General features: G+C 39.8%; 1 protein-coding gene across 2 annotated transcripts in view; it reads right to left on the reverse strand.

Moving 5' to 3' along the window:
• Nucleotides 1-15,578, reverse strand: part of Ube3c (ubiquitin protein ligase E3C) — a 102,377-nt gene that overhangs the window by 42,363 nt on the left and 44,436 nt on the right. For both annotated transcript variants that reach the window (XM_020179306.2, XM_020179308.2), the window contains exons 11-13: nucleotides 10,355-10,441; nucleotides 5,999-6,156; nucleotides 5,616-5,848 (exon numbers count right to left, since the gene is read on the reverse strand). In XM_020179306.2, coding sequence (XP_020034895.1) covers nucleotides 5,616-5,848; nucleotides 5,999-6,156; nucleotides 10,355-10,441 — 478 coding nt within the window. The remainder of the gene's footprint in view (nucleotides 1-5,615; nucleotides 5,849-5,998; nucleotides 6,157-10,354; nucleotides 10,442-15,578) is intronic.

Raw genomic sequence — 15,578 nt, forward strand, 5'->3', positions numbered from 1 at the left:
TGTTGATCAGTTAAAAATTTTTACTCCAGTTGTTTTTTGATTTTACTCAACTTACATAATTTTTATTGGTTGCCTAAACAAACTTTCCACTTTTGTACTAGCTGTAGAGTGGCTCAGTGTTCAACACTGAAAGTGAATGTGAAGAAAAGCAATGTGTTTAAAGGATCACAAAATGAATCCAATCAAATTTTCAGTTTCTTAAAATTTGTACTTTCCTTCATATAAGCGGGAAAATGTGCTCAATTGAATTTTAAGGTATGGTATTTGACATTTCAAAACAAAAAAAGGTATTGGGAATTGGTCTATGGCTAGGTGTGCTAGATTAGCAAAAAAGAAAAAACAAAAGGGGTCGCCCAGATAAGTTTGAATTGAATTTCAGATAATTATGCTCCATACAATATATCCTACTTACATTTTAAAAACAGTGTTTTGTGGGACTACATCAAACTAAAGAGCTTCTGCCCAGCAAAGGAAACAGTCACCAGACTCAAGAGAGAGCCCACAGAATGGGAGAAGATCTTTGCCAGCTACTCATCCAGTAAGGGACTAATATCTAGACTCTACAGGGAACTCAAGTAACTCAGCCCCCCAAACAATCAACACCCCCAATGAAGAAATGGGCACAAAAATTAAACAGGGAATTCTTAAAGGAAGAGGTACAAATGGCCAGTAAATACATGAAGAAGTGTTCAACTTCCCTGGCTATAAAAGAGATGCAAATCAAAACAACACTTAGATTTCATCTTATCCCAGTTAGAACGGCCATTTGAATCAAGGGTAATAACGACAAACGCTGGCGAGGATGTGGCAAAACAGGAACCCTTATGCACTGCTGGTGGGAACGTAAGTTAGTACAACCACTATGGAAAGCAGAATGGAGAGTCCTCAAAAAAAACTACAGCTAGAACTAGAACTATTTGATCCAGTGATACAGCTTTAGGGTGTCTACTCAGAAGAACTTAAGATAGGATACAGTAGAGACACCTGTAAACCAATGTTCACTGTAGCACTATTCACAGTAGCCAAGCTTTGGAAACAACCCAGGTGCCCTGCAACTGAGGAACGGATCAAGAAAATATGGTATATGTATACACAATGGATTATTACTCAATCATAAGGAATAATGACATGTGGTTTGAAGGTAAACAAATGCAATTGGAGGACATAATGTTAAATGAAGTAAGCCAGGCTCAGAATCACAAAGGCTGCATGTTTTCTCTCTCGTACGTGCAAGATAGATCCAAAGATAAACATATACACAAAAACAAGCATGATCATATACAAACTCAAATGTAGAACATGTTTTTACAGTAGAACTACTCTATGGAACTCGGGGAAAGAGGGAAAGGAACAGAGAATGACAGAGCATCAGTAATATCATAAAACATTACATCTGTAAAGGTAGAGGATATAAGGATGTGTACTGAAAGCTGTTGAAAAATGGGGGGTGGGAGGTAAAGGGGTAAGGGAGAGTAATGGAAGGGCCTGAATAGATCAAAGTAAAGTATACCCACAGTGGGCACACACTGAGACACCACTTGGAACATCACCTTAAATATTAATAACCAAAAACAGGTCTGTAAAATAGGTATGAGGGGGTACTAATGGGAGGGGGAGGGTGAATGAAGGAGATTAAGGCAATGGTAAATTGTTGATGGACTTCATATACCTATATGAAACAGAACTAAGAAACCTCTTGCAATGGCTTTAAGTGAGATGGTGGGGTGAGGGGGAGAGCTGATGGGGGTGATATAACTCATGTACAATATAAGTCTAATTGGAATTGTCAATATGAATCGCCCCCTGTATAATGAATATATCCTAATAAAGAGTTATTAACAAAAATAAAAACATTGTTTTGTATTTATCTGTAATTTCTGTAAGATTACTTCTTTTTTCATATTTAGGATATGAGAAAACAAAAGAGGATGTCCTGTATTGAAGTTTTTCAATGTTTAACTTCACAGTAATTTACAAGTCTGCATACTTTTAAGTACTTGCAAATTTACAAGTATTCAAGGTGACAAGAGTTATGTGGTAAATATATGGTAGAAGGATTTTTCAAAAACATTTGACCTCATAGAATAGGGTCAGTCTTCCTGCAGGGAATCACAAGCTGGGTGCTTGGCACTCCATTCTGTTTCAAGCCCACCCTGGCACAATTTCAGTCCTCAGTGTGAGGCAATGAGCGCCGTCGCTTCTACTATGCAGCGACACTGCAGGCACATGAACGCTGGCCAACCACCCAAACTTAAAGAGGTCAGAGGTACTGAAACACCAGGCGTGGGCTGCTGTGGCCACACGGATGACCGCACTTCACATGGCCCTCAGTTGTCATTTGTTGAAAATGAGTGTATTTTGAAAGCAACATTCCTTGGCACATGTTTGAAACACTACAAAGTTATTTCCTAAAGTATCAATTTTAATTATTCATCAAAAGATAAAAACAAAGCAAAAGTGTGGTGATGAACACCTGTAATCTTAGCACTGACACACAAGGATTGGGAGTTTATGAGGCCAGCCTGAGCTACGTGGTGAGACTCTGTCTCATTAAAAATGAACAAACAAAGCCCAAACGAACCTTTGAAGAAAGGAAAGGCTACGGTCCAGCTCTAAAAGAGCAAACTATGTGTCCACTGCTCTGCATCTTCCAGTTGACACTGACAGTTAATGGTGCCTGTCATGGTTATAGCGAGGCACTGCCATTACTTTAATTTCTTTGGTTTTTTGGTGGATGGAACCAAGGGCCTTGTGCATACTAGGCAAGAGCTCTACCACAGAACTACATCCACAGCCCTTGGTTTTTTGAGATGTGTGCCACAAATACCAGGCTGGTCCAGAGCTAGAGATCCTCCTGCCTCTACCTCCAGTGTGCATCACCATGCCTAGTGAAAGTCCCACCCCCAGCCACAGAAAATTACAAAGCAGCCATCAAGAAAGCAAGCATCATCTGTCCACAGCTCTCATTATGTCAAGATATATATGGACAGGGAAGGCACTCGGCTCCTGTCACAAGCCTGAGGTAACTCTACTAAGTTTGGTAGATGGACACAAAGAAATGTCAAAGCAGGATTTCCTATCTCCTTACAGAGCTAAAGCAATTATAGCTACAAATTACACTTCAAGGGTGTTTATAAACTTGAAAAATGCATAAACTGTTTTAGCAGTGTCAATGCAGGGCTTAGAAACTGACCTGAACTCCAACATGACAAAGAAAGATGACTCTATCCACTTAAAACTCTATGTTCTGTGACTAGCCAACAAAGCCTTTCACACAAATGAGTTCAGGAGGACCATCATCAACTGAAAAATGAAAATGGTTGGTGATAAAGGAGTCAGGTCTCATCATTTGCAATTCTGTCAGTCAACAGAACGCAGGAAATCACTGGCAAAATACTTTCGCCTATTTTGGTTGGTTCTATCTCGAATGCTTCACAGCTCAAATCTGGTATTGTAATATACATGAGTGCTGATACAATTCTATTTCGGTTCTTTCCAGAGGGGGACATAGCTGGCTTTATTCACTACTAGTTCCTTGTCTTCCTCTGGGGATAACTCTAGCATCTTCCAATTAACAGACAGAAGCAGCATTACCTCAGCATACTGTTAGAAACTAGTGACCACTCAGGAGTGAGTTCAGAGTATTTCACAATAAAGGTCACAATAAAGTTTTTCTTAAAGGAAAAACTAATAGCAGCTAATCTCACATGGATTGTATCTTGGTTTTTATTGTTTTTAACTCAGCTCAATAGCAGGTAGTCTAATATGGTTTGGGGAAGGTTTATCTGATCAAACCACAGAAATCCTTGAAATAATTGTATTCTAAGCTCAAAATGTCTTTGTAAAAATATGATTTCAAGCCAATCCCATACCAGAAAGAGTGAAATGTGAGGGCTGGGATGCAGCTCAGTAGGAGAGCATGTGCCTAGTTTGCACAAGGACATAGGTTGATCCCCAGTGCCATTAAAAAAGGGGGTGTGGGGGCTGCTGTGTGAAATTTCACTTAATTCTTAAAACCTTCAATGATTGAGGTAGTGAGTCATTATGAGGCACAAGAGGAAAGTTCCTTTTTTTTTTTTTAAAACAGCAGTCACTACAGAGTCAGGCTGTTCTTGAATTTGTGATCCTCCTCCTCGGCCTCCCCAGTGCTGGGATTACAGAAGCCTGTCAACACACCTGGCCCCCTCAAAACTTTCATTTAATGCTTAAGCAAAACAAAATAGGGTCTGGGTGGAAAACACATTGTGTAGCATTATTGAATCCAGAGATTTCTATGTTCTAAAGGTAAGTCTGTCATATGAAACTATGAACTTCTCCACGGTGCTATAAAACAATGAAAGCATCTGACGCTGTACACACAGCCTGGTATCCTACAAAAGGGGAAGCGATATTAGCAAAGATCCCAGGTTTTAATTAAATACAGAAAGGAAAACATACATGCCCCCATATTACTCATATCCGAATCTTAATAGGTGTGATGGCTTATTTTTAGCATTGAAAAATTTTTACGTCTTAAAAAAAGGATATACTAAGGGCTCAACATGTGATCTTTAAAGTTTACTCAGGAATACAAAGAGGTAATTAAAATAAATTGTGCAAACATGTATTACTCCAATCTGCACAAATTGTGAACTCAATGGTGCATCAGTCCTGTATTCACACAATCAAAACATTATCAGTTACTTTCACTGCTGGTAATGCTCATGCTCCTAAGTGAAATGTGTTGTAAAATCAGCAGGATGGGCTGGAGAGAGACTCTCCGGACTTGCAGAATGAATAAGCATTCCTTAATTAGCCCATCAGGGTAAGTGCAAGCATTAATGGGCCTTTCCTAAAGTCTGGCTTGACATCTTTCTCCAAACATGGCCAAGAAGAAAGTTCCATTAGCAATATTAATACAAGCTTAGTTGATCATTTTCATTCAATTAACTTCTTTCAATTAAATAGATAGCTTGACAAAAGCAGTGATAAAAGACCTGAAGGGACAGCTGATGACTCGCACTGAGCATTAGTGTGTGCAAGGTCGCTGGTACTAAACGGACTGTAAATCTAGCATTCAATTTGGAAAATGCACTTCTGCTCGCACTCCTCTAATGAGCAATTTTAGCTGACTAGATGTGTTTGCAGCAGAAATTTCATGGGAAGTCAAGCACCCTTTTTCTTCTTCCTTTTCCTCCCCAATAGTTATCTTCTCTGTGATGGTGGTTTCCTGCCAACACGCTAGCCATGGTAGCTCAGTAACTTCTCTTTCTGCTTGGTTAAAAATGAAGACATTTTAGAATAATTTATACGCAACTTGCATTAAAAACTTATTTTACCTTTGTTAATCTACTTTTGAAAAATTTAAAAAATCTGTAAAAAATCTTTTAGTGAAAAATAAAAATGAAAGTAATAAATATTTTAATTTAGACTTCGCAGAAAACATTCAGAGAAATTTATAAATGATGCATGTGACAGTGTGAAAACAAGGCTGTCACATGAGGTGACTGGAAAATAAACAGTTTTTAAAAAAAGTTTTGCAAATTAAAAATCATGCCCGATATAGATTATGCCTGAAACAAAGCTGAAAGGAATCAAGTCAACCTCCAAGAACAAGTACTACACCCACTGTGTACCTTGAAGAGCTGAACCCATCGCTTCTGCTCCACCTGTATACACTGCTGCATCTCAGCACTGGCAGTCACTCCAATGCTTTGGAATGCTGTGATGTACTCCTCCCGCACTTCCGGTCTGGTTTCAGGGTATGCCAGCTTGATAATCCCCAGGCAGGCATCCCGGAGGCAGCGAGAAAGCAGGATCAGCTCCTCCAGCGTAAAAGGCATCATGGATGATTGTCTTTGACCTACAACTAGAAACACAAGCCATTCTTTGACTAGTTTTTTTTTTTTTTCCCCATTTCTCAACACACAGTGAGGCTGAAAAGGCTTAGAATCTTTCTACCATGTATGAAAACCCACAGGCCGTGCAGCCAATGTGAACTATTCCTCAAAATTCTCACCTTCTATAGGATCACCGAAGAATTCATTGTCATGTATGGAAATGAGGGAATGACTGAACAAGGAGCTGAAGAGGTAAAAGAGTGGGATGATTCGACTAGAATCTTCAAAAGACATGGGAGAGCCCCTTGAAATCACCTGAAGCAATGGCACCATAGACCTTGAGTTCAGGAAAGGGGAAAAAAAATGAAAACAGTTATTTAAACTTCAGTTTTAGTTTAGGAGCTAATAGACATGACATCAGATAAATGTAATCAATGAAGACAACACTATTCTCAGTGAAACTACTTAAAGAAGGGAGGTCCCTGTGACAACACAAGTAATAAGAAACAGCCATCCTGTCCACTGTTTGACAACACAGGCTAATAAGAAACAGCTCACCCTGTTCACTATGTGTCTGTTCCTGCCACCCACAGCACAGGCAGCTACCAAGGGTGGCCAGAGTCCCAAGTCCAGGCCCAGCCAAGAGTTCTAGTGAGTGACGATGCCGTTAAAAGACACCTACTTCCTCCCTTTGTGGCAATTCACTCCATTCCCTTAACTTGCTTGAAGGCCAATCCTGGAGACACAGCTCTCTATTTGTAGGGATGATCAGAACAGTTCTGCACTGAAGCCAGATCAGAACCTTCAGAAATAAGCATGGGGCCTTTCCTCTACTGATCAAGTTTATTAGCTGGTCCCCATTCCTGCTCCTGCTTGTCTCCTGAGGCAAGGGAGATCCCAGGGGCTGATCTTTAAGAGAACTTCAGGTCTGTCACCTGTCTTGAGCTGTAACCTATTCAATCCATGCCTCATAGATTGTTCCCTGGAATTGTTCCCTTTCTCTTTCATGTAAGTCTGTTATATGAATGCTTAGCAAATGGCTGTTCATGTGTGAGTTCTTCCCAAACAATGAGGTTTGGGAAGAATGAGGTCCCCTTCCATGTCCGTCAACAGTCGGCTGGCAGACCCTGTGGGTACCTTCACCCTCTTAGACTCCTGAATATCTGTGCCCTCAGAGTCACTGACATGTACGAGGTGAGATCTGACCAGGACCCAGGACCCAGGACCAATATCTGACGCACATGGAGAGCAGTAAAAAGTAAGGCCACTTGTAAGCACTAGTGAGTCTGTGGCGACTGTGGCTGAACCAGAAGGGGCTTCCAAGTCTGTCTCCATGGCACACAGGGGAAAACAGGGACCCAATGCACAGCCTCAGCTCTGTGTCCCCAGAGAAGAAATACTCTGGACACCAAACTCTGAATGTGTCTGACTCATGTTTGCAGACAAAGTGCTTTTCATATAGCATTATACTAAATGAATTCTTGAATTAATGAACAAAAGTCACCTACCCAAAATAAAATGCAGCAGGGACACAGAAAACGGGACAAAGTGTAAGTGCCCTACCTCATTGCCAGAGCCAGGAGAACCAAGGGCTGACTTAAAAGACTAACAGCTGTTTCTTCCCTTGCCCACTCCTGTGAAAAAAAAGAGTCCACCCCACCCCCATTTCCCTGAGCCACGTAACAGAGGTACATGGTGAAAATGTTGCTGGCATACAGAAGAGTTTTAATTCATGTCACATTATTTTGTTGGTACGGGTAAAACAGTGGTCAGGGCCTTTTTAGTTCTCTGGCCCTTCGATGCAGAACTGCAAATACCAACACTGACTTAGCAGAACACAGCACAGGGAGAGCCCCCCAGTTGCTACGTGCCCAGTGTTTCCTAATTCTCAAACAGTGCTGAAGCAGCTTCGGCTCTTATTCTGATTAAGAATCCTTGTACTGCAGCTCCCTTATTTGTGGATTTCATACATGTGGTTGGAACAAGCACAATCAAAAATGATGATAAATAAAAACGGATCCAAAGAAATTTGAAAAACAAACATTTTCAGTTTCTACAGGTGCATTACACAGCTCAGCTGATGCAGAGCAGCTCTCAGTCCCACACAATGGTCAGTTGTGTTTCAACAGTTGAGTGATCTGCTGAGTGTTTCCCTGCCCTTGAGTTTGTGACAATATGCCTCCCAAAAAGCAAAAGGTGCACAAAAACCAAGGTAAAACTTAACATGCTTAATGTATGTGAGAAACAAACAATTTTAGATTCGTTGAAGGGTGGCATGTCTCTAGTGGAAACTGGGTGGCATTTGTGAAAAAAAATCAAGCATTGGTGTTGCAGTACTGAGCTCGGTGCATCCTGAGCATTCAGTGTTTCCTCAACAGCAGTCTGCTTGGATACCCAGGGTCTACTAGACTTAAAATCATCATTATCACCACTGAGATGTCATGGTATCATCAGCAATACACAAGTATGGAGAAAACCTGTATTCTGACTCCCTAGAAAGATTATGGCAATTAACCAACATTAACTTATCTACTCTATTTAATTTCATGAGGTGAGCAAAAGGAAATAATCATTTTCACTTAATGACAGATAATGGGACAAGAAAGATGGGTGAGACATGTGCTGGCAGACTCTGCATCCAGGGCACAAAGGAAACACCAGCTTCTGTCTGGGTTCTCTGCTGGTCACTCTTCTTGCTATAAACATGGACTCAAATATTCCTCTGAGTTCAGGTCAATCTGAGAGACTTATGAGAAAATAAAAAGTCCATAATTTACTATAATGGGAAAGATTGATTTGTAACTCAGGGAAGTTGCCTGAATTGCTGACCATTACTGGGACCTCTGACAAATCTCTGCTTTCTGTATCCATCCTCAGAATAAGGATTTGCATATGAGAGCTTCCCACCTTGTATATATGCCTCCTACTGAATGCAGTCCTGGCTACAGAAGCCCTAGGAAGCTACTGCACAGTTTGTGACCCTCTGATCGGTTATATCACGTACAGACCCCCCCCCTGAATTTATGTTTTGGTAATGTGACGCCTACAGAAAGCAGCAACCAGCTGGCTATGAGTTCCTTCAGCTCCAACAAGGACAATAAGCTGATTCCAGTAGCAAATGCTGAAAAGGAGATACATGAATAAAAGCATCTGCCTTGTGTGCGTGACACCCTTGCGAGGACAGTCTGGAGGCGGCCTTGCTTGCCAGGGAGAAGCACAGACACTCTCAGTCAGATCCTGACCTACCACATCTTGGTGCCTGATGAGCCAGTGAGATTCTTGCTCTGTCACCCAGGACCCACTTGCACTTTAACATTCTCTGCTGTCTGGAGTTAAAAGTCCCACCTGTACAAATCTTTTTTTGTTTTGTTTTGTTTTTTTTTTTGAGTAAAAGCAGAGTTTTATTAAGCAGAGTGGAAGAGAAACCCCAGTATGGGAGGGGGGTTCTCAGAAAGGCTGAGCCCTGTGCAAGATTTGCTGTGAAACTATTTTCAAACTAAATTTCTTATCACCTTAAAAAAACTGGGTTTTTCATTTTAAATTTATCCTGATGGTAACATGATACACATATACTACAAATATAGGAATACACTGTTTAAGTTTCTGGAAGGACTTTGTTTTAATAAACTAAACAAGTAAAACTCATATTCTCAATTGCCTCTGATGAAATGTTTTCAAAACCTACAATGTTATTACCTTATAAAATAATATTAATAATTTAATCAAGTTAACAATATCATTTTTCTTTCACACATCATGACTCCATTTCCTCACCAAGGGAAAAACACCATACACAAACAAGCAATTATCAGGTGGGCCGTGGCAGTATCTCTGTTGCTAAGCTGGGGTGCTCATAGGTAAATGACAATTTCCTGTCCTAATGATCCCCAATCTCCCTTTGCCCTAAGTAAACCTGTCATTCATGAAAGCCAAAGTCAGCACAGACATAAGGAGCTGAAATGCATCGAAACCACAACACAACAAAACACATCCAAAACCTTACATCTTAGAATTTTTGTAGGCAGTTAAGTTATTCTAGGTGTCTCTAATCTTTGCTTCTGCCATCACTGTTGATTCAAGATAAATCACATAAGTTTTGTGAGTTTCATCAGCCTCAGTGGTTCTGTTACAAGCTCCCTTTACTCACTTAAGATTAAATGAAAATTACAAAAGTAATGCTATCACGGAACCATTACCCTCTGAACAGTTTTTCCAGGCATAGTGGTGCACACCTGTAATTCTGGTACTTGGAAGGGTGAAGTAAAAGGGTAGTGAATTTAAGACCAGCCTGGGCTACATAGTAAGACTGTCTCAAAAACATCTTAAAAAAAAAATGACTAGGATTTTAAAAACAAATTTAATCAGATAAAGTCATACTCTTAATACTCTTTACAAACCAAGTAACAGTAAAATTAGGGACTAACTTTTCTTTTGATGAAATGAAAACCATTCAGAATTTTTCTTCTTACATGGCACAAGTGTAAGTAGTATTCAAAATCCTGTGGGCTCAATTTTTAAGTCTGCATCACACATACCCTGTGATCATCCGTGTGGTCATGGAAGAGATGAGAAACCAAAGGTGCCTCAGAAACCTGGCATTAAAGGCTAAGCTGTAGAGAAGCCTGAAAAGAAACAGGAGAAAAACACAAAGAGTAAGCAAGTAATCATTCAATGTATTTCTCAAAATCAAATCAAAACAAAAAAAGCCCATACAGCAAAGACAATAAACAACTCAGGAAATATTCACAGTAATGCCACAAAAAACACACGTGACACAGGCCACTGGACAGAGACACTGGGAAGCTCTGTGCACCCTGGCTGCTGAAAACTGTGGCTCTGGGTCCTTGTCTCAGGCAAGACTTGGCCCAGTGGTCTCTCCACAGAGAATGTGTGGCTGCTTCCCTACAAGCTGAGGCTGCTCCCTATGGCAGCACAGCAAACTAAAATGTAACAATAGCATTTATTACTCAGAGAATTACTGCTTATACAGTTAAAGTCACTAATATTTAGCGACTCATTTTAAGTTGTTCTTCTTAAAACAAACACAAAAATGTAAAACATCTACAAATATTTTAAAGTTGTTTTTAATTAAAAAAACATTGTCTATGATATCAAATTGGTTGAACTAATGCACTGCGATTCCAGCTATGGGGGACGTGGAGATGGAAGTACTAACAGTTTGAGGCTAGCCTGGGCAGAAAAGCATGAAACCCAAGCTAAAAATGAAGGAAAAAGGGCTGGGGCTCTAGGGCAGAGGGCTTGCCTTGAGTTGCAAAGCCCTGATTTAAAACCCCAGTAATGATCCCCCTTCCCCAAAGGAAGTTATGAGTAGAACTGAACTCTTAAGTTAGCTTTAGGCTGTACACTGCATTTTTGTGACAGGATACACATTCTAGCCACAATGATAAAGTCAGAAAAAAAACCTTGCATAGTTTTTATAAAGTGCAAGAGTTAAAAATGAAAACCCCAACCCTGTGCAATGAAATCAGAGAACAGGCCATGGTGGGAAAACATGGTTTTAAGACAAGAATGTGACTTACTAGAAGCGTTTTAGAAGAAGAAGGTAGGACAGCAAAACCACAGCTGCTTTAAGGATGCATAACTAAAGAATGTAGGAGTTTTCACTGGGGAATTGGAGATGTACTAGAAATGACCATGGAAGAAAACAAAACAGTAGCATTCAAAGAGCAGAATTCCGTATTTCAAATATCAGTGTAAGCAATCTTCTAGCCTTTGGCTGGGATTTTGTGTCTCAGGCAGAATCTGGCCCATCATCGGACCTTACACAGGAGCGGCACGGGAGCTGTGTGACTCCCAACATTGCAAGCCAGCTTGCTGCAGAACAGGCTACTGTGGCTCTCAGACCCAGACCACCAGCCCGGCGGCCCTTCTGGACGCCTCTGGCTCCCGCCATGGAAGTGGCGTCAGTTTCATGGTGTGATGTGTACCCACAATTCCCCACGCTATGTTGTGGTCGCACTGAGTGGAAAACCTTCAGACTCAACTTTTTAAGAACAGTATAATTTAAATGCCTACAGTAAAAGACAGATAACAGGATTTGGATAAATAAGGCACGTTTCAATTTAAAAGTATCAAATCTGATTGGCTGGGTAACTTCCTGCATTTAATCCAAAATATCACAGACATTGTACAGGATCAGTATTTTCTGAGGACTTGTTTTTTAAAAAGCTCCACTTATTTTAATGTGGTACCATTTTGAGATGCCCAAATGGCACAAAGAGCACAGTCATTTAAAGGAAAACAAGGAAGGAACTGTGAAATTTACCTAGAGTCATGAAATCTTAGGTTGGGAAGACCCAATCACCCTGCAAATGGAAAGCAGGCGAAAAGCAATCTGTTTGCATTAGAAAATGAAAAATTTCCTGCCTCAAAAGTACCTTGAATTTATGAAAATGTTTGTCACAGGTATGTACCATGACAAAGTAGTACCAACAGTGCACTCATTCCACAGAGAAAAGCACTGGGTAAGTCTCAGAATCAGACTGGGGAACTTTTGAAAAATCTTACTGGAACAACACAACATGTCAAAAGAGACAAATGAAGCCATGCTGAAGTTTGCTGTCTCTGTTCTTAACTGACACTTACGTCAAAATCAATTATATTGTTGAAATCTGGAGCCGTACATAAAACAATATATATACCATATTTGAGATAGTAAACATTTAGCATATGCCTAATATATTTATGTATGTGTACTAAACAGAGTGCTTTAATTTCGTTTTTCTTGAGCCAGGCATGGTGATGCATACTTGTAATCTCAGCACCTGGGAGACTGAGCAGGAGCACTGCAAGTTCAAAACCAGCTTGAGCTATACTGTGACACCCTGTCTCAAATGACAAAAAGCCTTTTTTTCTCTTGCCTTTGTGGAGCTTTACTTGCTAAAAAGTATACCCAACAGCCACCTAGAAAATATGATAAGAAAAAAAATATGGGGCCAGGGGCGTGGCTCAAGTGGGAGAGTATTCACTTAGCATGTTCGAGGCCCTGGGTTCAATCTCTAGTACTTCAAAAAAAAAAAAAAAAAAGAAAAACATGCACTTTCTATGTGAATGTATTCTAGCAGGTGATATTTGTTTCATTTTTCTTTCACTCTAGAAACTGAGTTTCTCTCCTTAAAAATGTAGTATGTAGTATAATTTTACCTACTTTTAACAGGCATGTTTCTTTTGATCTTTTTTCTAAAAGAACAAAACAAGGCAAAAGAAACAAGTTCTCTTGTTAAGAGTTTTTTTTTTAATCAATACTATAATTAACACATTTCCATGTGTATATATGTATGTTTATCTGAAACACCATTTTAATGGCTATACATTTCAAAATTTATATTTGAAGCTAACTTTGAAATAATTATGTTTACCAAACCAGTCAATAGTCAGTAATAAAACACATTACTAAACTTTTTAATTAAATTACTGAAGGTGATTAGTCTGGGGCTTTATTTCCAAGAGGTAAAGAAGAGACTTACTCTTTTCCATGTACTAAGTTAGATTAAAAATTACCCATTACACTTTATTTAGCTCTAACAACCCTGAGTTAATTAACGAAGAGCACAATTTCAACTCGGGTCATAAATTCAGGCCACTTCTCCACAGGGACACTGAAGTCATGGAAGCAGGCAGTGGGAGAAACACTGCTCACATACACGGCAGCCAGATCTCCTGAGATCCCCTGTGAGCAGTGTCATGGTGTCAGAAATACAGCCAGACACCAACCACCCTTGCAACGCTTCCAGCACACAGGTGTAAATGCACCCTTGGTGTTCTTCTGCAGAAATACCGCTTTATGGCAGAAGTGATATTAAAATAGATATTTAACAACTTACTTCTGAGAAAATGCAAGATTAAAAAATAAATTCCACATTTCCTTACTGGTAATGAAAATTTTAAGACACAGTTTATCTTGAACAAGCTACCAAAAAAACTTCATAAACCAATAGACTCAAAGAATATAGTTTTTAGACACACAGCTGCATTAATGTGACATTCCAGTACTAAAGCCATAAACACAAAGACAGTTCTTTTCAGTGGCAACAGGCTTTCTTTAATTAAAGATTTATAGACTCAAATAATATACTTTCTCTCTTACCGTAGCTCAAGTTAAAACAGGGAAAGTGGTACTCAAAGCCTGGGACCCTCTCTCTGACATGCTACACCTAAGAGAAAACTTAAAGGGATGTATACTTCATCCAAGCTTACTTATGGTCTTGGGAATCAACTAGTCATAAATGTCTAGAAAATTCTTAAAAGTTTCAAAACTCATTACAAATTATGTCACTAACTTTGAAGCAGGCCTACTTTATTAATTGAACTATTTAACAATAACTACTGGAAATTTATAATCTATATTACTTCAAAACAGAGTTAATAATAAAATCATTATCTGTATTGAAACGTTTAAAAAGCTTATTAGTCTTATTTAACCTTCACGACACAGAATGCAAATTTTAACATTAATTAATACTTGATTAAAGCTATTAATTATACTGAAAATATTGACAATAAAAAACATGAAATAAGCTGGGTGTCAGTGGCTCATGCGTGTAATCCTAGCTACTTGGGAGGCTGAGACTGGGAGGATCTTGGTTTGAGGTCAGTCTAGACAAATAGCTCATGAGACCCCCATCTGCAAAATAACCAGAGCAAAATGGACTAGAGGTGTGGCTTTGCAAATGTGAAGCCCTGAGTTCAAATGCCAGTCATACAAAACAAATAGAAACCACCACCACCAGCAACATCCGCTCCCTCCCCCTGCCCACATGAAATCATGGGCAAAGAAACAAGTTTCTTTCTCTCTCTCTCCAGACAAGTCTTCAATATTGTGTCATTATAAAAACTTGTTTCTAATTCATATGAACAGTATCTAATAGTTAATTCTGCATATATGATAGACACAAATCTGTACTTTTTCCCATTTAAGCTGCTAGTATAATAATTTAGTTTTACCCTAAATTTTTAAAGTATGAGACATGAACTTGTAAATCAAGAGCAAAAGAGTATTACCACTGCACATCCCAGTGCCGAGAACACGTGTGGGGAACAGTGCACTTCCAGGGTGCACACTTGTCTAAACTGCGATGACCAGCAACACAGGACACAATTAAACAGGTTTACTCTATTATTTTTTGGTGGGAAATCAAGCACAGGTGATTTGAGATAGCTGCATGAAGTGTTCACATGTAGACTATAGGCAACTTCCTTCACATGCTGCCTGACAGAGGAACAAAGAGCCAAGACTGGAAAAAAACATCAGCCCTTGCCTTAAGAGCAAGCTGAGGAGGAGGAAACATCTGGACAGACATCAGACTGAGGAACAGGAGGGAGGCGCAGAGCACCGAGAAATGAAGACAGCACAAAAAGATCAAGAAAATGCAAACAATTGAGCATGGTTGAAAGGAAGTTAGAGGGAGTAACAAAAGAATATGGCACAAGTCAACAAACCAAGCAATGTGCAGATCTCCTGAAAGCAAAGGGGATCCACTGCTAAGATTCGAGCAAGAGAATGAAATTACCAGTGTTTGACAATTCCTCTAGCAAAGTATGATTCCGGTGACTGAATACATGCAGAGGGGCCCAACAGAGATAAATCTAAGTCAAACCGCAGGACTGTACAATACGATGAACTTGCTGCGAGGAAGGGCTTGTGCTATTCTGCTGCCCATGCAGCTGGTATGCCCTGGCCATGTGTGGCTAGTGTGACTGACCGACTGAGGGATAGGTCCAGAGGCAGGTTGGTGGGGA

Source organism: Castor canadensis, chromosome 2 (genome assembly GCF_047511655.1).
Source record: "Castor canadensis chromosome 2, mCasCan1.hap1v2, whole genome shotgun sequence".
In the NCBI taxonomy this organism is placed as follows: Eukaryota; Metazoa; Chordata; class Mammalia; order Rodentia; family Castoridae; genus Castor; species Castor canadensis.